This window comes from Pelobates fuscus, chromosome 7 (genome assembly GCF_036172605.1).
Source record: "Pelobates fuscus isolate aPelFus1 chromosome 7, aPelFus1.pri, whole genome shotgun sequence".
NCBI lineage: Eukaryota > Metazoa > Chordata > Amphibia > Anura > Pelobatidae > Pelobates > Pelobates fuscus.
In genome coordinates, this window is record NC_086323.1 from 38,731,557 (window position 1) to 38,757,750 (window position 26,194).

The following is a 26,194-nucleotide window of genomic DNA, read 5'->3' on the forward strand; positions in this document are numbered from 1 at the left end:
AAGTTTTTGCTTTTTTTTGCGGCTCACATAAACTTAAACCTTGTTTATTTTGCCCGTTTTAGCCTTTGAGTTTGACATGCATGTTGTATATTGTATTGACTGACCTATAAGCTATTATTATTATTATTGCTATTTATATAGCGTCAACAGATTCCGTAGCGCTTTACAATATTATGAGAGGGGGGATTTGACTATAAATAGGACAATTTCAAGAAAACTTACAGGAACGATAGGTTGAAGAGGACCCTGCTCAAACGAGCTTACAGTCTATTGGATGTGGGGCACAAAACACATTAGGACAGGAAGTAGCAGTCAAATTAGGTGGGAGTGAAGCAGAGCTGGAGGAGAGAGTAGAGTGCTGCCCTTTAAGAGAGAGCAAGAGACAGGTATGTGAGGTAGAGGTTAGTCTTGGAGGCCATAGGCTTTCCTAAAGAAATGGGTTTTAAGGCACTTCTTTAACTATTGAAGACTAGGGGAGAGTCTGATGGCGGTAGGCAGGCTATTCCATAAGAAGGGAGCCGCCCGCGAGAAGTCCTGCAAGCGCGAGTTTGCTGTACGGGTGCGAGCAGCGGACAGAAGGTGGTCACGGGCAGAGAAGGGGCATACCTATGGATCTGTGAGGAGATATAAGAGGGGCTACGATTATTCAGTGCTTCATAGGTATGGGTTAGCACTTGGAATTGACTCCTATAGTATACAGGAAGCCAATGTAAGGACTGACAGAGGGGTGAGGGGTGAGAGTACTGACTAGAGAGGAAAATCAGTCTGCGGCAGCATCATTAATGTCATTATTTATCTGTTTTTAGGTTGAATATTAAAGAAAATTGATTTACTGGGAACGGAAGGGGTAACAACCATGAATGACGTGGCACAAAAGACAGAGGTGGGTATTTTTTTTGACTGTTAGCACAAACATCTGATAAAATTTGTAATGAATATTGCAAATGCATTTTTATATAGGTATCTCAAACTGCAATAAAATGATTCCATAGGGAACTGTCTGGCTGAGCAAATTTCTACATCCACTCTTTCATACTAAGCATGGCCAATGCCCCCTCTGTATATAAAGCACGATATCCTACACTGTCTCTACTTTTTACAATTACAACACGATTGGAGTGCCTCTGTGAATTTCTTGTCATTAGAAATGACCGCAGATATTATATGATTGCTTATGTATATTAATAAATATGCTACATCAAAATGTTTAGAACAATAATAAACGAAAATTGGTATGATGACATAAAACACACAGTTAAATTAACCAATTAGATCTCAAATACCAACCATCTGATTAACAGAGAGAAATTGCCTTACTAGTGACTTCCAAAGATATTCAATGTTTTTATAACAATTTACTCTGAGTGCAACCACCTGCTCTGCATCCCAAAACTAAAAAGTCACTATACCGCTATATAGAGTCGGCAACAAACCCCAATTTGGGCATAGTGATAACAAAGTGCTAAAAATATACAAAATTCCCCCCAAAATACGTGCTCAACAAAATTACGCAGGTATCTTTATATTCTCTGTTGCCCTTGAACTCAGAACCCTTAAAAAAACAATAATGGAGCTGTAGCGAGTTGGCAGTAAATTATTTCATAAACACCCTTACCTAACCGCCTAAGTCTAAGAGTCTTTTCCACACTCTTGGATAGTCATCCCTCCAATGTCTAAATAATATCTACATGGCACATAAGCCTCAGTTTAACATTTGTTTAATAAGCTTCTCAAATGTTTTAATATTTAAAAAAATATTTAAATATTTTTTAAAATATTTGTTGATAGTTTAAAAACGTTTTGAAAGTTTATACAAAAATATTAAAATCAAGGTCACAATCCTCCTGAAGGGATGTACATGAAGCTGTGTTATTATCCTGTGCCAGGCATAGTAGGAATTCCATGGGCACCCAGAAAGCTAGAAATGGTTGGGTCATAGATAATGGCGCTGTGGTTTTCACATCTTCAGAGTGAAATACAACAAAGAGGGGTTAATAGTATATTTATACATTGTGCACATTAGAGTGATACTAGCAGGAGCATTTGTAGCTTTTCCTATTACTCCCCAATATAAATGCACACATGCCACAGCCTTGGGGTAAGAGATGGGAATCGTTGGTGATTGATCCAAAAACAATAAAGGGATGTGGAGAGATCTCGGTTCTCAAATTGCACCTTCTATACAGTTAGCTAAAATCTCAAAGCTGCAGTATAGGGAAGAGGGGTGAGGGTGAGGTACAGTTACCAGTTAGGGTTTTTCTGGCAGACTGATCGTACCAATATCCCAATTTTATGAATGGCTTACAATGAATTGAGAGGTGTTGGTTGATGTGACAGATCTGTGTAGTTACTGAAGTAATGGATACATTCTATAGCTGCATTCTTTCCCAATACTGTCCATTTAGCAATAAAGTAAAGACAATACTGCAAAATCCAGACAGAAAATACAGTGTCTGTGTGTCTAAAATACAAAACAGCGCTATCAAAGGGTTCTGCAGACTTATGTTCAGTGGTTTCGAAACTATTATTTTACTGCACTTTTTTTTTGCCATTGTATTACTTAATAAGTTAGATTAGTATATTTTTGTCCATATTCATAAAAAAGTTTAGGACATTAGGTCCTCCCCCCCTTACTTTTGTTTAGGGCCCCCACCCACCGCTCAGGGGTGGGGGCCAGGGGGAAGGACATTAGGTCCCCCCCCAATTTGTGTTTAGGGCCCCCACCCACCGCTCAGGGGTGGGGGCCAGGGGGAAGGACATTAGGTCCCCCCCCAATTTGTATTTAGGGCCCCCACCCACCGCTCAAGGGTGGGGGCCAGGGGCAGGACATTAGGTCCCCCACCCAATTTGTATTTAGGGCCCCCACCCACTGCTCAGGGGTGGGGTCAGGGGGGAGGACATTAGGTTCCCCCCCTTATTCTTGTTTAGGGCCCCCACCCACCGCTCAGGGGTGGGGGCCGGTGGGGAGGACAATAGGTCCTCCCCCCTTTTTTTACTTTAGGGCCCCCACCCACCGCTCAGGGGTGGGGGCCGGTGGGGAGGACAATAGGTCCTCCCCCCTTTTTTTACTTTAGGGCCCCCACCCGCTCAGGGAGGGGGGACCCTTTTTTATTTTTCTGCTCACTGCTCACTGTTTAACCCCTTAACGCCGTTACGGCGTTCTATGCCGTCGCGGCTTTAAAGGGCTTTAAAGCCGTTGCGGCGGCATAGAACGCCGTAACGGCTTGCAGCCCCAGGAGCAGAGGTGTACTCACCTCCGCCGCGATCCTCTTCTGGGGGGCTGTCTGAGAGCCCAGGCAGCCCCCCTCCGGCAAATGAGGCCCCGGGGGCCATGTGATCGCTCTCAAAGAGCGATCACATGGCCCCCTATAGCTGGCTATGGATCTGCCAGCAGGGGGACTGTTTAAAATATTAGACAGTCCCCCTGCTGGTAGGTAGTGTAAAAAAATAAATATTAAAATGTTATAAAATAAATTAAATGCCTTTTTATATATATATAATATGTATATATATTATATATATAATATATATACATATTATATATATGTAACGTCATACGTAATGTATTTTAATATTAATATTAGTATATATATTAATATTAAAATACACTTAGAATGACGTTACATATATATAATATGTATATATATTATATATATAATAGATCTACATATATATATTATATATATATACGCATAATTACAATAATAAATAAATAAAATAATTAAATAAATAAATAAAATATTGAAACAAAATATAAAATAAATTATATATTCATATGTAATTTCATTCTAACTGTATTTTGTTATTAATATATATATATTGGAAACAGAATACACTTAGAATGACATTCTATATATATCTATCTATATATAAAATACAAATAACCGCAAATATATATAGAGAGATAAATACATATAATTACATAAAAGATTACATTAGTATACACGTAGAATTTATATACCTATAAATGCATATATATTAAAATTCTACGTGTATATTTAAGTAATTTTTTAACATAATTATGTCATTTGATTAATTAAAATTTGATTGACATGCCTGACAACACAGGGAGAAAGTGCAGAGAATTTAATTCGCATGCACTATATTAGACCCTGTAACTCTCCAAGACACCATAAAACCTGTACATAGGGGGTACTGTTTTACTCGGGAGACTTCGCTGAACTCAAATATTAGTGTTTAAAACTGGTAAATTGTATTACAACGATGATATTTTAAGTAAAAGTGACGTTTTTTGCATTTTTTACAAACAAACGGCACTTTTATGGACTATATTATTGTTGTAATATGTTTTACTGTTTTAAAACACTAATATTTGTGTTTAGTGAAATCTCCCGAGAATAACAGTACCCCACATGTACAGGTTTTATGGTGTTTTGGAAAGTTAGAGAGTCACATATAAGGCTTCCATTTCATTTTTTTGACATTGAAATTTGCCAGATTAGTTATGTTGCCTTTGAGACCGTATGGTAGCCCAGGAATAAGAATTACCCCCATGATGGCATACCATTTGCAAAAGTAGACAACCCAAGGTATTGCAAATGGGGTATGTCCAGTCATTTTTAGTAGCCACTTAGTCACTGGCCAAATATTAGTTTTTTGCTTTTTTCACACAAAAACAAATATGAACGCTAACTTTGGCCAGTGTTTGTGACTAAGTGGCTACTAAAAAAAACTAAACATACCCCACGTTCAATACCTTGGGTTGTCTACTTTTTCAAATGGTATGCCATTATGGGGGTAATTCTCATTCCTGGGCTACCACACCGTCTCAAAGGTAACATTACTAATCTGGCAAATTTCAATTTGAAAATGGAACGTTCTATATTTGACCCTGTAACTTTCCAAAACACCATAAAACCTGTTAATGGGGGGTACTGTTGTACTCGTGAGACATCGCTGATTACAAATATGTGCATTTTGTTGCCGTAAAACCTAACAGTATTATGACATTTACAGCTAAAATGTGAGGCGGAACTACAAATTTAAAAAAAAAATTCAAATTTCTCACAGTTTTTTTTAATTTTATTCATAATAAATTGTTTCAAATACAAATATTTTATATGAAATGAAAGCCCTGTTTCTCCTGAACAAAATTATATATAATAAGTGTGGGTGCATTTAATATGAAAGAGGGGAACTACGGGTAAACAGACATATAGCGCAAATTCCAGTTTTTGTTTACGTTTTGTTTTGATCAGAACGTGTACTATTGACTCCGTCCTGAAGGGGTTAATAGACATGCCCCTACTCGCGGTAAAGCGAGTAGGGGCATAATTTACTAATACTAAGTACCGTATTTTTCGCTCCATAAGACACACCTAGTTTTTAGAGGAAGAAACCCAGAAAAAAAATATTCTGAACAAACTGTCCCATAGTGTTTCTTACTATGGGACAGTTTGTACAGAATATTTTTTTTCTCCCCTGTCCCATAGTGTCCCCCCCTCCCATAGTCTTCTCCTCTCTCCCATTGTCTTCACTCACCCCCTCCCCATAGACTTCATCCACCCCCTCCCCATAGACTTCATCCACCCCCCCCTCATAGACTTCATCTCCCCCCCTCATAGACTTCATCTCCCCCCTCATAGACTTCATCTCCCCCCCTCATAGACTTCATCTCCCCCCCTCATAGACTTCATCTCCCACCCCTCCCCATAGACTTCATCTCCCCCCCCTCCCCATAGACTTCATCTCCTCCCCATAGACTTCATCTCCCCCCCTCCCCATAGACTTCATCCCCCCCTCCCCATAGACTTCATCCCCCCTCCCCATAGACTTCATCCCCCCCTCCCCATAGACTTCACCCCCCCATAGACTTCATCCCCCCCTCCCCATAGACTTCATCCCCCCCCCTCCCCATAGACTTCATCCCCCCCCTCCCCATAGACTTCATCCCCCCCTCCCCATAGACTTCATCCCCCCCCCTCCCCATAGACTTCATCCCCCCCTCCCCATAGACTTCATCCCCCCCCCTCCCCATAGACTTCATCCCCCCCCCCATATTCTTCTCTCCCATACTGTCCCCCTCCCCTTGTCCCATAATTACTTACCTGTCTTGTAGCGTTGGCCGGCAGCACAGGGCGCACCGCAGTACTGGAACTTGAATTTCATGTTCCGGTTTCCGGCGGGACTGAAAGGAAGTGCGCACTCAGCTTGTGCACACTTCCTTTCAGTCCCGCCGGAAACCGGAACATGAAATTCAAGTTCCACTACCGCGGTGCGCCCTGTGCTGCCGGCCAACGCTGCAAGACCGGTAAGTAAAGCTTCATATTCGCTCCATAAGACGCACAGACATTTCCCCTCACTTTTGAGGGGAAAAAAAGTGCGTCTTATGGAGCGAAAAATACGGTAATCTTTACTTAGTATTAGTAAATTTGGCTGAAAGACCAATTTAGGTATTTCAGCCTTTTAGTAGATAGCTCCCTAATACCGTGGGAATTAGGGAGTTATCTACTTATTCATTCCTGTCATTACACTGACTGGCTTAGTAACTTACATTTTATATGAATGTATGTTACTTGATTGTTGTAAGTGTTGCAAATGCTTACAGCTGAATCCTGGCTATGTTTGTATACTTTTTATTTGAAATTGTGTAACATTCTTCTTCTTTCACTGGGTAAGTATATTCGTACTTAGGCAATACTGTGCTTCGGAACTTTGGCAACTTCGGCACTTCGGCACTACTACACTTCGGAAATTTGGTTATTTCGGCACTTCAACTATTTGGACATTCGGAAGCACCCGAATGTCCGAATTACCTGAAATTCGTCAGAATTTTAATTCGGACCGAAACGAATTGCACATGTCTAGTGTACATGATAAAATCTAGAATTCTAACCCATTTTTGTATGTGAGATGCTGGTGAGGGAAATTACTTTGTTTCTGAAGATTCCAGGACATAAAATTTTACAGTATGGGGTTAATTAATAGTGAAAAATAACTGATTTCGGAAGGTGAAAGGTCAATTTTGAAAAAAAAAATAGTCACAAGTGCTACTTGAATTGAATTATAAGTTGTAGTATGCAGTGGGATCGATCCACAAATTCACATGCATCAATTGTACCAGTACATAGAGGGGGTGGCTCCTTGCTATCTCCTCCAATTTTTGATTCACCAAAATGCAGATCTTGTTTCTACAAGTGGAGCCATGTAAATATTAAATTGACTCTGAATTGTTCTAGAATCTAGAAGATAGATGTGTCTGCCCAGGGTTAGATTAACATAGGGACTATTTGGAGCTGAAGCTTAATACTGAATTTTTTTTATTGTTGTGATCTGTGCTGCCTAAAAAAATGCTGGGTGCCCTACTTACAGCATGTGGCCAGCAAGGAACTGATACATTCCTTGACTTGGCTGAGCTTCATGGTACACACCGTCCATGGAACCTAAAATGCTAGCGGTAACTTTGGCTATGTATAATCTATATATTTGTATCTGATCTGTGCCTTAATTAACAACTGGAGGGACCGAAACATGTCCTGAAGCGACTGCCTATAGGAGCGTCCTTTCTCTACTCCAAACTATTTGCACACAGGCATACTGAACCCATTGGATGGATTACCGGTGGCCTGTGACCTAGGTTATAGCTTGTACCTCTTGCTTTCCCAGAAGATTCCCCAGTGGCATAGCTTGCTTGTACAGACTATTTTATATACTTGAACTTTCCAGTTTCTGAATACCTATAGGGATGGTTTAATATATGTCAAGTTTCAAATGAAGGTCAGGCATTTTTGTCTTTCTCTCCTAATCGCCCCAAAACATTGTCCATCACAGGATGAGAGTACTGACAAATGACACTTGCACTTCTGAATTTTAATTCTATATATTTTTTGGTTTTCTTTACCTTGTCTGCTTCTTTTCTCTTTCTTTCAATTTAAATAATGTTAGACTTCAAAGTAAATTTAAAATTTAATGTCAAATTAGCCCAAATGGAAGCATAAGCGATTTAGAGATATTATTTTCCACTTCAGCTATTTCAACCTTAATTTTGAAATTCACTCTGAATTCGACTTAAATTCCCACTTTAGTAAATAATCCTGACAGTTTATTTTCTTTGAAATATCGGTTCTAGGTCTGCATTCCAGATAAAATTATTTTCAACCACTTTCATGCAAATAAGGAAATTATTTATAAGGGATCATGATGACCCAATCCCTGACATAACCTCTGTTATTTGTATTGATTGGAACTAATTTACATTTTATATTATAGAGAATGTTGTACCACATCAGCTGATATTAGCTCTACAGGCTGAGTTTGTTACAATCAAAAGTTGGTTTGTGAATGCATAAATGTGTGCATCTCTCTTATACATGCACAACCTTGTCCACAGCGAATTAAAAACTTCTAAAACGGAGTTACTGTGCATGGAGTCATGCTATAGAACAATCAAATATATTGCTCAACTGCACTCCGCTGTAGATACTATTTACAATCTACCTACCGCACTGTGCCATCAAAATGACACTTTTCAAAGAGGACACCTAGACTGAGCATTAGGATAATGAATACACTTCGATTGTGTCGTCACATGCTTTCCATATTTTATTTTCACAGCTCCCCATAAAACAGGTCCTCAATATTACATTGTGGGGCAATGGTGCTTATTCACTAGACCAGGAATTATAGGAAGACTGATAAGAGCCTCAATGATGTCATTATTACAGGTAGCATTGTAACGTGCATTGTGAACAGAGAAAGGCAAAATGTATTACAAACAATATTGAAAAATATTCTTACAATAGAGAGAGCATCTCTCATTTACTCAAAGTCCCAGTGGTCATAAATATACCGGGATTGTGGATATGCAAAGAAAGGAAACTCAACATTTCCAATCTATGAACTCTCTTATTGAGACAAATAGCAAACAACCCCTCTCCCCCCAGGGTTACAATGCAAAGTCTGTTCTTTCGTTCTATTCCTACTTTTTCTAACTTCTGCCTTTCTGTCCTGTCTTTCCTGTGTTTCTCATCTGAAAGATTCTGCTTTCTACATCTAAGCCTGTCCAAAAAACGTACGTCCCAAAAATTGGCAAAGGAGATGTAATGAATAAATTTGAAGCCATGCAGAAAGCCAGAGAGGAGCGGAGCCAGCGGAGATCGAGTGACGAAAAACAACGGAGGAAGGAACAGTACAACAGAGAGAGGATACTCAACAAAAAAAAGCAAGAGGTTGATGTTCTTGCTGTTTATTTAGTATTTGAAATAACATTCGGTTATAGCAAGAAACCCTGTGCTTCACTGTAGAGGAAATTCTATGTACAATCAGTAATTTAGGATACATTGCACCATACCAAGAGACAAGTAAAGTATCTTAATTGACCAAGCAGATTTAGAGTGCAAGCTATAGTCACGATAGTCACCTGAACAACTTTAGCTTAATGAAGCAGTTTTGGTGTATAGAACATGCCCCTGCAGCCTCACTGCTCAATCCTATGCCATTTAGGAGTTAAATCCCTTTGTTTATGAACCCTAGTCACACCTCCCTGCATGTGACTTGCACAGCCTTCCATAAACACTTCATGTAAAGAGAGCCCTATTTAGGCTTTCTTTATTGCAAGTTCTGTTTAATTAAGATTGTCTTATCCCCTGCTATGTTAATAGCTTGCTAGACCCTGCAAGAGCCTCCTGTATGTGATTAAAGTTCAATTTAGAGATTGAGATACAATTATTTAAGGTAAATTACATTGGTTTGAAAGTGAAACCAGTTTGTTTTTTTTTCATGCGGGCTCTGTCAATCATAGCCAGGGGAGGTGTGGCTAGGGCTGCATAAACAGAAACAAAGTGATTTAACCCCTTAAGACCGCAGCCAAATGTACAAGTTGTGAACGAAACTAAATGTAAACAAAACCTGGCATTTGCGCTATATGTCTGTCCAACCGTAATTCACCTCTTTCATATTAAATGCACCCCCCTTATTATATATCATTTTATTCAGGGGAAACAGGGCTTTCATTTAATATCAAATATTTAGCTATGAAACATAATTCAATCTGAAAAAAATGGGAGAAAATAAGATTTTTTTTATTTTTTTAGTTCTACATGACATTTTAACTGTTAATGTCATAATACTGTTTGCTTTTACTGCAATAAAATACACATATTTGTGATCAGCAAAGTCTCACGTGTAAAACAGTACCCCCTATGTACAGGTTTTATGGTGTTTTGGGATGTTACAGGGTCAAATATAGCGTGTTACATTTGAAATTGAACTTCGCCAGATTGGTTACGTTGCCTTTGAGACTGTATAGTAGCCCAGGAAATACATTTACATCCATAATGGCATACCATTTGCAATAGTAGACGACCCAAGGTATTGCAAATGGGGTATGTCCAGTCTTTTTTATTAGCCATTTGGTCACAAACACTGGCCAAAGTTAGCGTTAGTATTTGTTTGTGTGTGAAAAATGCAAAAAACGCCAATTTTGGCCAGTGTTTGTGACTAAGTGGCTACTAAAAAAGACTGGACATACCCCATTTGCAATACCTTGGGTTGTCTACTATTGCAAATAGTATGCCATCATAGGGGTAATTTTCATTCTTGGGCTACCATAGGGTCATAAAGGCAACGTAAGCAATCTGGCGAATTTTAATGTGAAAAAAATGAAACACAAGCCTTATATTTGACTCTGTAATTTTTGAAAACACCATAAAACCTGTACGTGAGGGGTACTGTTGTACTCGGGAGACTTCGCTGAACACAAATATTTGTGTTTCAAAACAGTAAAAAGTATTGCAGCAATAATATCGTCCGTGTAAGTGCTGTTTGTGCGTGAAAAATGCAAAAAACGTCACTTTTACTGGCGATGTCTTCGTTATAATACATTTTACTGTTTTGAAACACTAATATTTGTATTCAGCGAAGTCTCCCGAGTAAAACAGTACCCCCCATGTACAGGTTTTATGGTGTCTTGGAACGTTATAGGGTTAAATATAGTGCTAGCAAATTAAATTCCCTATACTTTCGGCATGGGTTGTCAGGCAGGTCCCGCTAATTGTAATTAATTAGGATACCTAATTATGTAAAATTATTACATAAATATATGTGTAGAATTAATATATGTATATATATACACATATGTGTATATATACGTATATATATATATATATAATTTTTTAAATATTTTTATTTATATATAGGTATATATATATAGTGATATATATACACGCATATATTTATGTATATAGATATATATATTATTTCGTTCTACGTGTATTTTGATATAAATATATATATATATTAATATCACAATACAGTTAGAACGAAATAAAACACATCTATATATTTTTTAATATTTTATTTTTAATTATTTTTAATTTATTTTTTTACGTATTTACATAATTTTTTTATATTATATATAAATATATATATAACAATAATTATATATATATTTAATCAGTATCAGTCTACGTGTAATTTGATATTAATATATATATATATATAATTATATATATATTAATATTAAAATACACCTAGACAGTGTATGTGTATGTGTGTATATGTGTTTATATATATATATAATCTAAGTATATATATAGATTTTTTACACTTATTTTAACTGTTTTTAATTTGATTTTCAGCCAGCATGGGGACTAACTGTCATTACAGTTAGTCCCCCTGCTGGCATTGCTGCAGCCAGCTATCCCGGCCATGTGATTGTGAGGTCCTCGCAAGGACCTCACTCTCACATGGCCCGGGGGGGCTGAAGAGGGCAGACGTGCCGCGGGGGGCTCCCTGGGAGTCCCCCAACCGCGATCGCCGGCGTGGGATCGCCGGCGACCGGGTAAGTGAAAAAAAAACGGAGGGCATACTATTACGCCCTGCGGCGTTTAGAGCCGCTTTAAAAAGGACGTAATAGTACGCCCTCCGGTCTTAAGGAGTTAACTCCTAAATGACAGTGAATTCAGCACTGAAATTGCAGGGGAATGATCTATACACTAAAACTGCTTTATTTAGCTAAAGTAATTTAGGTGACTATAGTGTTCCTTTAAGTCTCGTCAGATGTGCAAAAAGCTGTAATTTATACGCCAAGGTGTGCAATCTAAATCTATTCAATTATCCCATATAGGTATCAATATTGCTCACTATTCTGCCCAACACTGTTACTTTTAACAACACCAAGATGCTCTCTTCTGCACTTCATAGGACAGGGTGACAAAAGGATATCCCTCCAGACAGCCTTTTAAATTATCATGGAAGATCTAGCTCTTAAAACTGCCTTTTGTCCATACCTAGAGGGTAATTCCATATACTAAGTATTAATAATACAAAAAAAGCCTACAAGATCATAACACTTGTATTGGTGCCCGATTTGCACATATGCCCTATAAACAATGAACCTACATCAATTTGAAACAAACTACTCAATACTCTCAATTTAACAAATTTCTTTGTTTAAAGAAATACTATATGCACCCAGACCATTTCAGGAACAGGGGTGAAACAGAATAGTATTTATTCAAGGAGTTTGTAACCAATTCCATGGCCAGATTACTCACAAGATGGCTGCGAAGGGCCCATGACTTAGACAAACGCTTCTTGTTATGGAAAGTGGTCAAAGGTGACTCCTCACATTTTTGCACCACTTTTTAGCACAGAACACCAATAAATCTCTCCCATTACTTCAAAGTGTCAAGGGTTGGCATTATAAAAAGTAAAAAAAAAATGCCTAAAAAGAGGAATACATGCAGTACACAATAGATAAATACTACAATAACATGGCAAAAGAAGTAAAACTGTCTCAACAATGTGCAATGAAAACAATACATTAGGCATGAATTATAAATAAAAAATATATTTTTTTTTTATTAAAATTAAAAAAAATAAACACAAATGCAAAAAATAAATGGCAAGTTCCAAATCTATTTTTTTTTGTATAGGATTTTTCATAAATAATACTAAATATCACAGTAATTAACAATTGTGACATAAACAAATTCGGATTCAGTGTAAAGTACCGTTTGGGGCAAAAGTTCTAAAAGTGGAACAATCACCATGGATACTACTGGGTACTCTATATTGCTTTATTTTTTTACTTTTATTTTTTTACTTACTCCGAGAAAGCCATAAAATTTTCCCCAGTTATGTTGTGTATATATGGAATTCCACAAACAAATAGTAGTTTTGGTTCTGCTTGTTATATCACCCACTAGTTATAAAGGTGAGACATGCTGTATCTTTGAATACAGACTACAGAATGTTGAAGTCATACCAATAAGTCATAGTTTTATACCTATTTGGAACTATAATTGCAGATGTAACCTTTTGTGTGCTTTTTAAAAACATATTCTAGATGAAGGAATTACTGGCATCTGACGATGAAGAGGAAAGTAACTCAAAACAAGTGGAAAAGGGATTTGTTCCAAAGCTGACAGGTACATAATTATACATTCTGTACTGTTTAGTGTCAAAATGTGTTCTATTACCCATATTGTACCCATATTGTAAGAACATGGAATCCACAACCCGTTTCTGTATTTCCTCTGGGCACAGGAACAGTTAAAGGAAAATTTGCAGAAATGGAGAAGCTCAGGCACGAAGAAGAGAAAAAGAGAATGGAAGAAGAAAGAAAAAGAAGGATGGAACAAGATTTGAAGGAGAAGAAAAAGATACAGCGAGAACTGGCCAAGAAAGCAGAGATGGTATGTATAAAATGTTGGTAATCACTGAATTCTGCAATATATACCAAACCAGTAAACATATCATCTATGCATTTTTAATTTTGGATGGAAGTTGGGTGCACTGCATCACGTTCATGTAGCCAAACAATTCCGTGAGTGCCAGTGGTGTCAGAAAATGAACGTTACATTGGTCACATTTGGGGTAGTATTACCCTTTCAGCTAATTTCAAGGAACACGCTAGATATCTGTCCTTACCACTAGAGTGTTATAGAGTGTTATACTAGCTAGTTAGATTCCCCTCACCCCCACTTTAAGTTAAATAAATAGTTACCATATTTCACCTGGGGCGCCAGTCTCACCACAGCCGATACGCATCCCGGGTTGAGATAATTCATACTGATGATCTCAGCCAATCCAGTGCTGAGCCTGTAGGGACAATATCTTTGCTCCGACCATTACATTAAGCTGTAGTGGTCTTGGAGCCTAGAGTGTCCTTTTAAAGGAACACTCTTTTGACATTTTTAAAGAATTTTGTAGATATACCCCCAAAGAAAACATGCATGAATATGTTTGTTAGTATGACAAAACAGCTTGCAGCCTTTGCAACCCTCCTCTAATTCCCAGGCACAAACGTTCAGTCTGTAATGTGGAATACTCCAATCAGAGGCTTCCCATTGGAAAGTTTCTGTGGTGAAACCTCAAGTCGCTAAAGTGTGTTATGTGTTTGCAGTGTTCCTTTAAGTGCAATGATCAGACAGCATTATGATCTTTCTGTAGGTTCGCCATCTGTTCCGAAACATTACAGATCAGCACACCATAAAAAATACTGACTAGGTTTAAATAATTACTAGATTATTGCATGGAAACATAGATTTATAGCAATAACGTAAAATCTGGACTGCACCATTTACAGGATTCAAGAAATCTGGACAAGCTGTTTTCATTTGAATGAAGATATATTTTGTATGATATCATAATAAACCACATTCTAACTCTAAATTATAACAAAGTCCTTATAATGATATGTAGTGAGTTACCGGTATCAACAAGTACATTTATTTTCTTGGCTTTTACATACGTCCTGAACCTGTCTACTTTTGAAGGATCTGTTTAATTTTAGCAGAAAAATAATTTAATAATCTAAAATTCTCATTCAATAGATTGATGTCATTAACTGTACTGGAAGTGGCTCGGAAATGGAGGTAACCAGACATTTCTACTTCATAATAATACATTTTTCTCTTCTTTCTTCATTATTTTCATCTTTCATTTTCACTAAATACATTTTATATAACAACATCTACCAAGGATACAAATGGCACCATTTTATACTTGAAAGCACGTTATTGTTCCAATACCCAGTTAATAATTCTGGTTATAATGTTGACAAGTGAAGCTAACACTCTAGTCTACTTGACCATAAATCTCTATGATGATTTCACAGGACTAAGCAAAATGAAGCGTTGATCACTTAAAGGAACACTATAGCGTTATAAATAGAAACCTGTATTGCGACCGCTATAGTGCCTTATTTGCAGGTTTGTTTTAGGCAACCGCCCCCCTCTTCTAGTAAAAACCTAAAAAAAATAAACAACCTTCGGCTCTTGAGCCGATGGCCAACCCATTACTACTCATAGAGTAACAGCAAAAAATTGCCGTGCACATCTAAATGCTTCATATAGGAAAACACTGTTTTACATTGTAGGGTTAAAACGGGAGCACTGCACCCAGACCACTTCATGGGTGACTTTATTGGTTCTTTAACACAGAATTGCAGTGAACTAAATACCGAATTGCTATTCATGGTTAAACAGGCCAAATGTTTTCCAAATCCTAAAGCCTAGATTTTGCAATTCCATTTACAGTTCACTATTATTCGGTAACTAGTCCATGGGATATTTTAAACAAAGAGTCATAATTTATTATTTTATAATAATTTAATCTTTGCATGTCACAAAGTATGCTTGAATAAACGTAGTTATCTAATCAGGATTTGGCACCAAGCATCCCAAAAAACTCTGCCTTAAAATTAATCTTAATAAAATACACTGTCACTCAGCAGAGTGTCCTTTCTCACACTTCTGGCACGGTACGGGTTGAATGATTTTATTGTTTTAAATAATACGAGGACAAATAACAGCTATGTGAATGTCACTTTATGACTACATCTCTTAACAGAGAGGCACAGACACTAAAATGACCTTGATGTAATGTGTTTAATACATACCCAACATATATTTTGATGTAACCGAGTTCCAGCAACTTTCGAAGTAACCAATTCAAATCTGAAAGGTTCTCAGTAAAGGTCTTGGTGATTGTTACTGATAATAGATAGAATGTCAGCTACCAATCAGAATCTGTTATTTGGTAAGTAGTTCTCTGGACAATCTGTTAATGCTGAATTACACTGTACCCAAAATAAATAATGGTTAGTCAGAAACATTTTTTTTTTTAAATAAACCAACACCAAAAAAAAACCCAACAACTGCTGGACAGAGTTATAGAAGATCAACACAAAGGATTTATGCGGTAATACGTAATAAAGTACTAAATTTATGCTATTTAATGAAAGGAACAGTAGCACTCTAGCAATACAAGACTAGTTTAAAATGAAGAAAATAAAGATTTTACTCATCTTTTCCTAGCTGCTCATCTCTCTGCCTCCCGCAACGTTGTCTTGTGGCCTACTCCGGCAATGGTCCAGTCCAATATTCCTCATAGAGGAGTCTTGGGGACCTGATGCGCCCTGTGCACACATCCAAGATTCCCCAAAGGAAATTATTTCGTTCAATGTTTTCCCATGAACTTCAACGTCACGGACCAAGTATTCCTCAGCCAGTGCAGCGGAAGCGCCTCTAGTTGTTGTCAGGAAGACAGACACTCAATGTGGCTTTAACCCTGCAATGTAAACGTTGCAGTTTCTAAGAAACGGCTATGGTTTACATTGAACGTTTAAAACTACAGGGCCACTGCACCCAGACCACTTTATTGAGATGAAGTGACATGGGTGACTTTACTGGTTCTTTAAGCACAGCCTTATTCATTGACAGTAATATAAGGCTAATACACTGTCTCAAAATTGTGTACCCTGTATAGCTATTACAATATAACAAACATTGGAGCCATTTGCCCTCTGTGTGTGCACTTAGATATACATTAGTCTCAAGATGCACAGATCTGTTACTTTTTGATGCTTAATAGTTGAGGTGCTAGGATGTCAAGTTTGCCACTCGAAATGCAAGTGCATAAGGGTGCTAATGAAGCTCTTTGTCTTGAATGGGTAGAGACTTTGCAGTAAAGTTCTAATGAAACCTCATATTATGTGTAAAGCTATGCTGTAGAATATGTTGCACTGTATCTATGCACTTCTTAATGTGACACTCTAAACTCTAAAACAACTTTAGCTTCATGAAGTCGTTTTGGTGTACAGATCATGCCCCTGCAGCCTTACTGCTGAATTCTCTAACATTTAGAAGGTAAATCACTCTTGGTTCTGTTAATGTGACCCTAGCCACCCCTCCCCTGACTATAACTGGCACAGTCAACATGAAAAAGTGGTTTAAAATGTTACTCCAACCATGATGACCACTTCTGCTGTACATACAGAGAAATTAGTTACACCTGGTGCATGTATTGTAGACAGCCTGGAACAATGACAGTTTTGTGCATATTTTATGCCTGTCATAAGCGTGCAATGTAAAGAGATTCTCCCTTGCTTGCTTGTATGGGGAGCTTTTATCACCCCTAATGCTCTTCCTCTCTCACACCTCATTTCATTGTCAGTTACTTGACAAGGAAAAAAAACTTTTTTTTTTTAAATCCCCTGAACTGCATTCTTCTCCACTCCCATCCCTCCCTGGCTCAGAGCACAAGCATGTGATATGAGCTTTCAAAACAGTTTAATCAAAGGCACCTCTATAAGAAGCCTTTGATCGGACCACAAGAGGCTCTTGGTGACATCTGAAGAGGCATGGACAGCAGCGCTGGGCAATTACAGGTTAGTTTAAATCTTTTTTTGCATTTTTGAAAGAGGGGGACCTAGCCAGTAATGCATTTGAATTGGAAGTTAAACACACAGTGTGTTTACTTACAATTTCTTCTTTTCTCCTCTGTTAATTGAATTTTTTTTTTTTTTGTAAATCTTTATTTTTGATGTGCATATATGTAATACAAGCTGGCTAGAGGTGCCCCAAAAGCAGTCCTCTGGCTTATCCCACGTAAAACATGTGGGGCACACGAGTAATAAGCACAATTTTTTATATTTTTATCAGGCTTAAACAGTTGACTTTAAACATAGCTTGTAAGTATAGTTAGGTTAGATCGTTGCAATAAACACTCTATAAGACATCTTATCAGTGTAGTGATAGGTTATCTCTCGCTTTAGCATGTGTGTGACAGGTGATCTCTCGCTTTAGTATGTGTGTGACAGGTGATCTCTCGCTTTAGTATGTGTGTGACAGGTGATCTCTCGCTTCAGTATGTGTGTGACAGATGATCTCTCGCTTTAATATGTGTGTAACAGGTGATCTCTCGCTTTAGTATGTGTGTGACAGGTTACCTCTCGCTTTAGTGTGTGTGTGACAGGTTATCTCTCGCTTTAGTATGTGTGTGACAGGTTATCTCTCGTTTTAGTATGTGTGTGACAGGTTATCTCTCACTTTAGTATGTGTGTGACGGGTTATCTCTCGCTTTAGTATGTGTGGTGTTCTGTTAGACTGTAAGAGGGTATACAAGGCTTATGCACATAGTTAGTGAACAATAGGTGAGGCCTAAGCAGTTAGGATATTAGTGTGAAAAACCATAAGCAAAAACATCACATAGGTTAAAACGATAACATGTCAGAAATTCAAGGCTAATGCGTTAGAAATATGATAGGGTAGTAGCTTATTACCGCATGCCTATCGGATCATGTATGTGTGGTTTGCAGGTTTGACCATATGTAATTAGCTGACATTACGTACTCCGAACCATTAAGCAGGAGCTATATATGCTAGGTAGCGGGGGATAGGTTAAAATTAAGACAGTAATGTTACAGTCCAGTTTGAGACAAGCATGCTTATGAGAGCCTTGCAGTCTGTCCGGCAACCGCAGTAAGTAGGGAGATATGGTTGGTAGCGAGCTGTAGCAGTTCATCCCTTTCGTTTTTCGGCAGACCAGTGTGTGGGTAGAAAATAGTCCTTGCCGCAGTACGGGTGATGGTGTGAGGGGCTTCCCGGCTCTAGGCTGCTGTGCTCCGTCTTGCCCCAAGGTCGGTCGTTGCTGGGGTCTGGTGCTGTTGCGCTCGGTTCCTCTGGCGGTCTCTGTGGGCGGGTGGTGCTGTGCCATGCTCCCTGTAATGGCGCCTCAGCTTTCGAGGGCCGCTTGTCTTCGGCCTGAGGCCTGTGTGGGTGCTCGCGCCCTTCGCCATTGGACCCATCATCAGGTCCGTGGGCCCAGGGTTCCACCATATTCCAGGCTTCTCCCTGGGTGTATGGCCGGCTGTGGGGGGGGATTCCCCAATGTGAGCGCCCGGCTCAGATGAAGAGTGAGCGGGCCTCCCGATTGCTATGTCCATCTGGGTGGCAGTTGGTCCGTATCGGGATCCAGAGGTATTCCCCGCTGTGTGTGTCTTTGCTTATTATAGCCCCTAGTACAGGAGTGAGTGGGTAATGGCTGTCCGTGTGCCAGTGGTCGAGGTTGTCTGTTCCATGCACCTGGACGCCGCCATTTTGTGAGCGGGTCCCGGGCTACTTGTCGGCAGTTGCATGGGGAGCTGTACGGCCTGGTTCAGGGTAGTGTAGTTTAGATTAGTTTTGTTTTGTTTGGACCGGGATCACCCCCCCGGTCCAGTGGGGGGGGGAAACAGGGCCGGGACCGCAGGCCATCGTTTCGTGTCAGGCTCCGTCGGGCGGGATAGCGTTGCGGCGGCCGTCCGCTCCACTCACCGCCAGCATAGGTCCCGCCGGTTACAGCAGGCCCCATCCTCCGAGGGACTAAAACCCCGAGGGCAAGCCTCTCCTCAGCTCGGGCAGCCCGATTCCGTTGAGGGTCACAGTAGGTCTCGGGTATTTCTCCCCAAAATTCTCAGTTTGTAGGCTAATTGTGGATCATTCTGCAGGAGCCGAGCTGTCCTGCGACCGCTCAGCTCGGCGGCCCGGCCCCGCCCCCCGTTAATTGAATTTTAATCATGCACAGGAAGCTGTTGCAGTCCCTAACAGAGCAGAAGATTAGAAATTCCAAATTAAATGCAACTTGATTCACTGGTGACAGGATGTGTCCTCCCACTAAAGCGGTGTGTTAACCAAGTGCCAAATATGCCAGGCTAAACAGCCTCCAGGTCAGCCCTCAACATGGAAGAAGTGTTCTGTGTATGGTCCATTGCCCCTCGCACAGCTCAAGTGCATCTAATTATGTGCTGTACTCCCTGTAGACTGTTCCCTGGTACAGGACAGCAAGGAACAAAATCAGGAAAGTTGGAGTTGACTCTTAAATAGGGACAATTGGCAGGCCTGCATGGGAGTGTACGGTACATCGCATTATGGTGTGTACCCAGTATGTTTAATGCTAATAATAATAATAAAGAGGTGACTATGTAAATATTGTTAAGTTCAGAAAAATCTTTGATTTGAGCGGTAGGGTTGTGGGGTGATGTGGCGAGCCAGCATAATGTTTAATTTAGGTTTACTTTTGTCCAGCCTCCTAATTTCTCCATGCTAAGTGTGGCTTCATATTCTCTTGGATCTTCAACAAAATCCATGGATTATCTACCCTGCTCTCTCTTAACTTATTTGGAGTTATTGAACTTCCCACATTTGCACATTTAGCAACATACCTGTATTTTCAGCCATAGTAACAGGATATGGTTATATAAATACGATCCTGGTTGTATGCCATGCCACTGGCTGTTGTTTTTGGTGGTATTCATGTGGCCGCAATGTGTGATACTGTTGCCTTCCTCGGCAGCCTGAAATAGTAGATGATGATAGAGCCTGCTACTCCAGTATCTTGTGGACTAAAGTTCATTGCTAACTTCTAGCTGGCAAGAAACATACCCACTCACCAACCCCTTCTTGAAGGTAATTAATAGCATTGACTAATATCTTACTAAGTCATATAATAACTCTAATGACCTAATCTCAATATTTATTTATTTATAAAATATTTTACCAGGATGGATATGATTTCTCTCGTTTTCAAGTATGTCCAGGGTCTTTGTCCACAAAACATTGCATTGTTACAATAGGATACAATATTACAAAAATACAATATACAAACTATATATGTACACACATATATAAATGAAACACATAACAGGAAATAAATATATTCAACCATGACAGGTGCATTATGTGCTGAGGTATATTGCCATATATCTCTTAAAAGATTTTAGATTGAATGAAGATTTGACTGTGTCCCTGAGGTTACCGTATATACTCGAGTATAAGCCGACCCGAATATAAGCCGAGGCCCCTAATTTTACCCCAAAAAACTGGGAAAACGTATTGACTCGAGTATAAGACTAGGGTGGGAAATGCAGCAGCTACTGGTAAATTTCTAAATAAAATTAGATCCTAAAAAAATTATATTAATTGAATATTTATTTACAGTGTGTGTATATAATGAATGCAGTGTGTGCGTATGAATGCAGTGTGTGTGCAGTGTGTGTATGAATGCAGTGTGTGTATAAATGCAGTGTGTGAGTGCAGTGTGTGTATATGAATGAAGTGTGTGTATGAATGCAGTGTGTGTATGAGTGCAGTGTGTGTATGAATGCAGTGTGTGTATGAGTGCAGTGTGTGTATGAGTGCAGTGTGTGAGTGCAGTGTGTGTATGAATGCAGTGTGTGTATATGAATGAAGTGTGTGTATGAATGCAGTGTGTGTATGAATGCAGTGTGTGAGTGCAGTGTGTGTATAAATGCAGTGTGTGAGTGCAGTGTGTGTATGAGTGCAGTGTGTGTATGAATGCAGTGTGTGAGTGCAGTGTGTGTATGAATGCAGTGTGTGAGTGCAGTGTGTGTATGAATGCAGTGTGTGAGTGCAGTGTGTGTATGAATGAAGTGTGTGAGTGCAGTGTGTGTATATGAATGAAGTGTGTGTATGAACGCAGTGTGTATGAGTGCAGTGTGTGTATGAACGCAGTGTGTATGAATGCAGTGTGTATGAATGCAGTGTATGAGTGCAGTGTGTGTGTATGAATGCAGTGTGTATGAGTGCAGTGTGTGTATGAATGCAGTGTGTGAGTGCAGTGTGTGTATATGAATGAAGTGTGAGTGTGTGTGTGATGCAGTGTGTGTTTGTGTATGTGTTGGTGGGGGTGGGCATTTTGATTGTTATATTATTAATTATTGTATTAATTATTTTTTTTTTTTATTATTATTATTATAATATTTTCGTCCCCCCTCTCCTGCTTGCTAGCTGGCCAGGGAGGGGGGCTCTTACTCCCTGGTGGTCCAGTGGCATTGGTAGTTCAGTGGGGGGGAGAGGGGTGCTGCAGAGAGCGTTACTTACCTGTCCTGCAGCTCCTGTCAGCTCTCTCCTCCTCCGCGCCGTCCGGTCAGCTCTTCTGTCAGCTCCCACTGTAAGTCTCGCGAGAGCTTACACTGGGAGCTGACCGAGGTGCTGAACGGACGGCCCGGAGGAGGAGAGAGCTGACAGGAGCTGCAGGACAGGTAAGTAACGCTCTCTGCAGCCCCCACAGCCCCCACAGCCCCAGTCTGTATTATGGCAATGTAAATTGCCATAATACAGACTATTGACTCGAGTATAAGCCGAGTTGGGGGTTTTCAGCACAAAAAATGTGCTGAAAAACTCGGCTTATACTCGAGTATATACGGTATTCCATAATTGCGGTGCTCTATAGTAAAAGGAGGATCAAGCCACTTTATTTTTGTATTGTGGTATACTAAATATCGTGCTAGTACTGGATCGGAGGTTATAAGAGGTGGGAACAGCCGGGGAGAGCATTCTACTCAGGTAGGGTGGGAGCTTCCTAGAAATGCTCTTATGCAAAAGGCTGGAAAGATGAAGAGTGCGTCGGGATTCCAGTGATAGCCAGTTTAGCTCTTTTAACATGTCACAGTGGTGGATAAAGTAATTACATTCTAGTACAAAGTGGCAGAACAAATTATATAACGTATTAAGTTTATTAAGGTGGGTTTGCGGAGCGGGTGCATACACTATATCCCCATAATCAATGACTGGCATTAGCATTTGTTGCACTATCTGTTTCCTTACTATAGGGCTTAGGCAGGATTTGTTTCTGTACAGGGCACCTAGTTTTGGGTAAAGTTTTGAAGAGATTTTTTTCAATGTAAAGGCCAAAAGATAGATTAGGGTCTAGCAATATACCTAGATTTTTAAAATAGCAGACTGCTGTCCGTGTGCCATTTGAATTTGTTCTGATACACAATTGTTGATTTTGTAGTTTACGTTTTGTCAGTGTTTAGGAAGAGTTTGTTATCCGCTATCCACTTTTCTACCTCTGTGAATTGGTTTTGGAGCACAGCCTCAAGCTGCGGTAGCTTGAGTTTACTGGCGTAGATTACAGTGTCGTCTGCATACATGTGTACAGTTGAGGATTTGCAGACGTTAGGCAGATCATTTATAAATAATGTGAATAGCAGGGGGCCGAGTATGGAGCCCTGGGGACCACCACACGTGACTGGAAGAGGGAGGGAAGCGCTATCAGAAATGGCCACATATTGCAATCGGTCTGAAACATACGATCAAAACCAGGTTAGCGGACGATCACCAACGCCTGAGTTTTTAAGTTTTTGCAAAAGAATGCCATGGTCTACTGTGTCAAAGGCCTTGGCCAAATCAAGGAAAATGTCTCCAGTTAGGGCTCCTTATTCCATGCCAATTTGGATGTCATTGCAAACTTTTAAGAGGGCAGTCGAAGTTGAGTGATTTGGACGAAAGCCTGATTGATGATGGGTCAGATAATTTGATTGTTGATAATATAAATACGGTGGGATTTAATTCTCTTTTACAATACCAATTGAGATGTAGCCCTGACATTCTCTGGGGCTCTGTTGTAGCTACACAGACGGAGCATTACTCGCACTTTAATTGGACTGGATAGTTATGTTATCTTATTTTTTTTTTCTTTGCTTTCCTTTACCTTGCATTACTATTGAAAATGTGCATGTAAAATATTTCCTATACACTATCAACATGTTATACTCTATTTGCTTTATTATCAATGCTACGATGCATGACCTGTCAATTATATCTTGCATTCACAATGCATAATTGAAAAACCCATGAAATGAAAAATTTGGCATGACAACAAATAGTTACATAGTTACATAGCTGAAAAGAGACTTGCGTCCATCAAGTTCAGCCTTCCTCACATATGTTTTTTGCTGTTGATCCAAAAGAAGGCAAAAAAACCCAGTTTGAAGCACTTCCAATTTTGCAACAAGCTAGGAAAAAATTCCTTCTTGACCCCAGAATGGCAGTCAGATTTATCCTTGGATCAAGCAGTTATTACCCTACATTGAAAGATTGGCCCACTTCTTGTGCATGCCTATGTATACATTATTGCCACATAGAAAATTAATTGCTAAATAGAATGGTTCACTATCTGCAAAGTGGAGTCATTTTACACTTACCGGTATCTTAATTTTACTTTCCAGTAGCTGCCAGCATGGCAGCTCTATTAATAGACTCGACATGACAGTGACAAACTGATACAGCAGGTGGTGAAAGCCCTGCCTGCAAGCTAAGAGGTGGTTAGATCCACAGCTTAAGCATACAATTTGGCAGGTATCCATCAATGAAATATCATGGTCTAAAGACACTGCAAAGACTAGTAATCATCTTCAAATAGATGTCCCATAGATAAGAAATTGAGGCAATGATTTAAAAAAAATGGTGGTGAGACTTAAGTTATGAGTGGATTGGCCAAGATGGAAAGTGATGAGGAATTACAGCACATATGATAGGTTGATTTAACTTGTATTCTTGATGAGCTGTAATGTCAGAAGAGCAACAGACAATGGTGGGGTGAGCACATAACCCCAATCTCTTTCCTCCTGTCGGTGATAAATGCTGAAACTGAGTGGATCAGTTGATTTGGAAAAGTTCCCCAACTACTGTTGTAAAAGCTTGGCTATTGTAGACATATTTATATTTTGTTTTTCAATCCACTGTTTCGTGTATAAACTGTAATGTAACCTCCAACAGATTTTGGCTAATGCAATTCTTTAGGACAACATGGACCTTGAGAGAGGCATCGGCTGTTGATGGATACCTTGTGTCTATGGAATATGCTAATTTCTATATTAAGCTGATCTGTAACTATAATAAATATTACAGATTTACACTTTACCAGTTTGTTTGGGACCCCTTACTATCAGATTTGGTGTCCTGTAAAACGAGAGGATCTCTCATGTACATTTTCAAAGGATATGCTTTTCTTTTTTTTCAATTCTTTATTTGTTCCAAAGCAGGACAACTTATACACAGCACACATAACAATATGAATACATTTGAAAGGTAGGCATAGATGCAGCAGTGTTCTGCTTGCAACAGTATCCGCACGATTGCACATCCTAATTTTTACATATTACAGGATTTGTAATTATACAATGCGTTTTTACCTGCATTTTCCTAGGGGTGGTTAATTTCTTAAAGTATCTCAAGACATCCCACATGGTGTTTTAGTATTAAGAAATAAAACATGTAACTATCGTGCTCTAACTCGTACTAAGAACAGTTAGGGGTACTATGTATAATTGCACTTGCTTCTCTAGCTGCACTGCATACCCTTGATAGTCCCGTTGTGCACGAAAATGAAAGATAGTTCAGAAGATTAAAGCTATAAAAAGAGAAAGCATGAGGAAGTAAAGAAAAGCAGTTAGGGGTGAGAGTGGGAAGGATGAAAAAAGAGGGGGGGGGGGAGGGAGGCAGTCCAGTGAGAGCTACCGAACGATAAGTGTCACAAGTATTGCATTACCTTACTGACTTTGTCTATCCTAGGCACCTCTTTGAATTCCCTCAAAGAAAAAATGGGTTTGGGTGAAGTGGTCTATGACTTATCTTCTCAGTGCCCTGAGTGATACGATTTGATGGTTTATGTGTTTGGTCCAGTCTGTTGTTTTAGTTACTTGCTGTGCTATTGATCCAAGGGTCCCAGATCTTTTCAAATTTCTTAGTAGTCCCCCTGACCTGAGCCGTCAATTTGTCCATTAAAAAAGTGTCCTTTATTTTATGTTTTATTATTGCTATCGTAGGAGCGTCACTCTGTAGCCAAACCTGCGCTAGGGCTCGTCTTGCGGTGAGGTTTATTTTGTGAAGGAGGTTTTGTTCCGTCCATGTCCAATCCTCCATGGATCTTAACAGCAGGAACACCCACGGGTCTAGCTTCACCTCTCTGCCGAACACTTCTCCGTTTCGAGTATGCCTGCGCCCCTGGACATTCCCACCACATATGAATATACGTACCCTTATGTCCGCAGCCCCTCCAGCAGAAGTCTTTCAGGTTTTTACCCATGCGGCACAATGTCACTGGGGTGGTATACCACCGAAACAAGGTCTTATATGATTGTTCCTGCAGGGACACGCATACT

At 39.5% G+C, this 26,194-nt stretch overlaps 1 protein-coding gene across 8 annotated transcripts in view; it reads left to right on the top strand.

Moving 5' to 3' along the window:
• Positions 1–26,194, top strand: part of NEXN (nexilin F-actin binding protein) — a 72,555-nt gene that overhangs the window by 31,149 nt on the left and 15,212 nt on the right. For 4 of the 8 annotated variants that reach the window (XM_063427951.1, XM_063427952.1, XM_063427954.1 and 1 more), the window contains exons 2-6: positions 807–883; positions 8,997–9,188; positions 13,310–13,391; positions 13,510–13,658; positions 14,799–14,840. In XM_063427951.1, the coding sequence (XP_063284021.1) occupies positions 857–883; positions 8,997–9,188; positions 13,310–13,391; positions 13,510–13,658; positions 14,799–14,840 (492 nt within the window). In that variant the 5' untranslated portion in view covers positions 807–856. The remainder of the gene's footprint in view (positions 1–806; positions 884–8,996; positions 9,189–13,309; positions 13,392–13,509; positions 13,659–14,798; positions 14,841–26,194) is intronic. The other 4 variants (XM_063427953.1, XM_063427957.1, XM_063427958.1 and 1 more) reach the window with 2 other exon arrangements.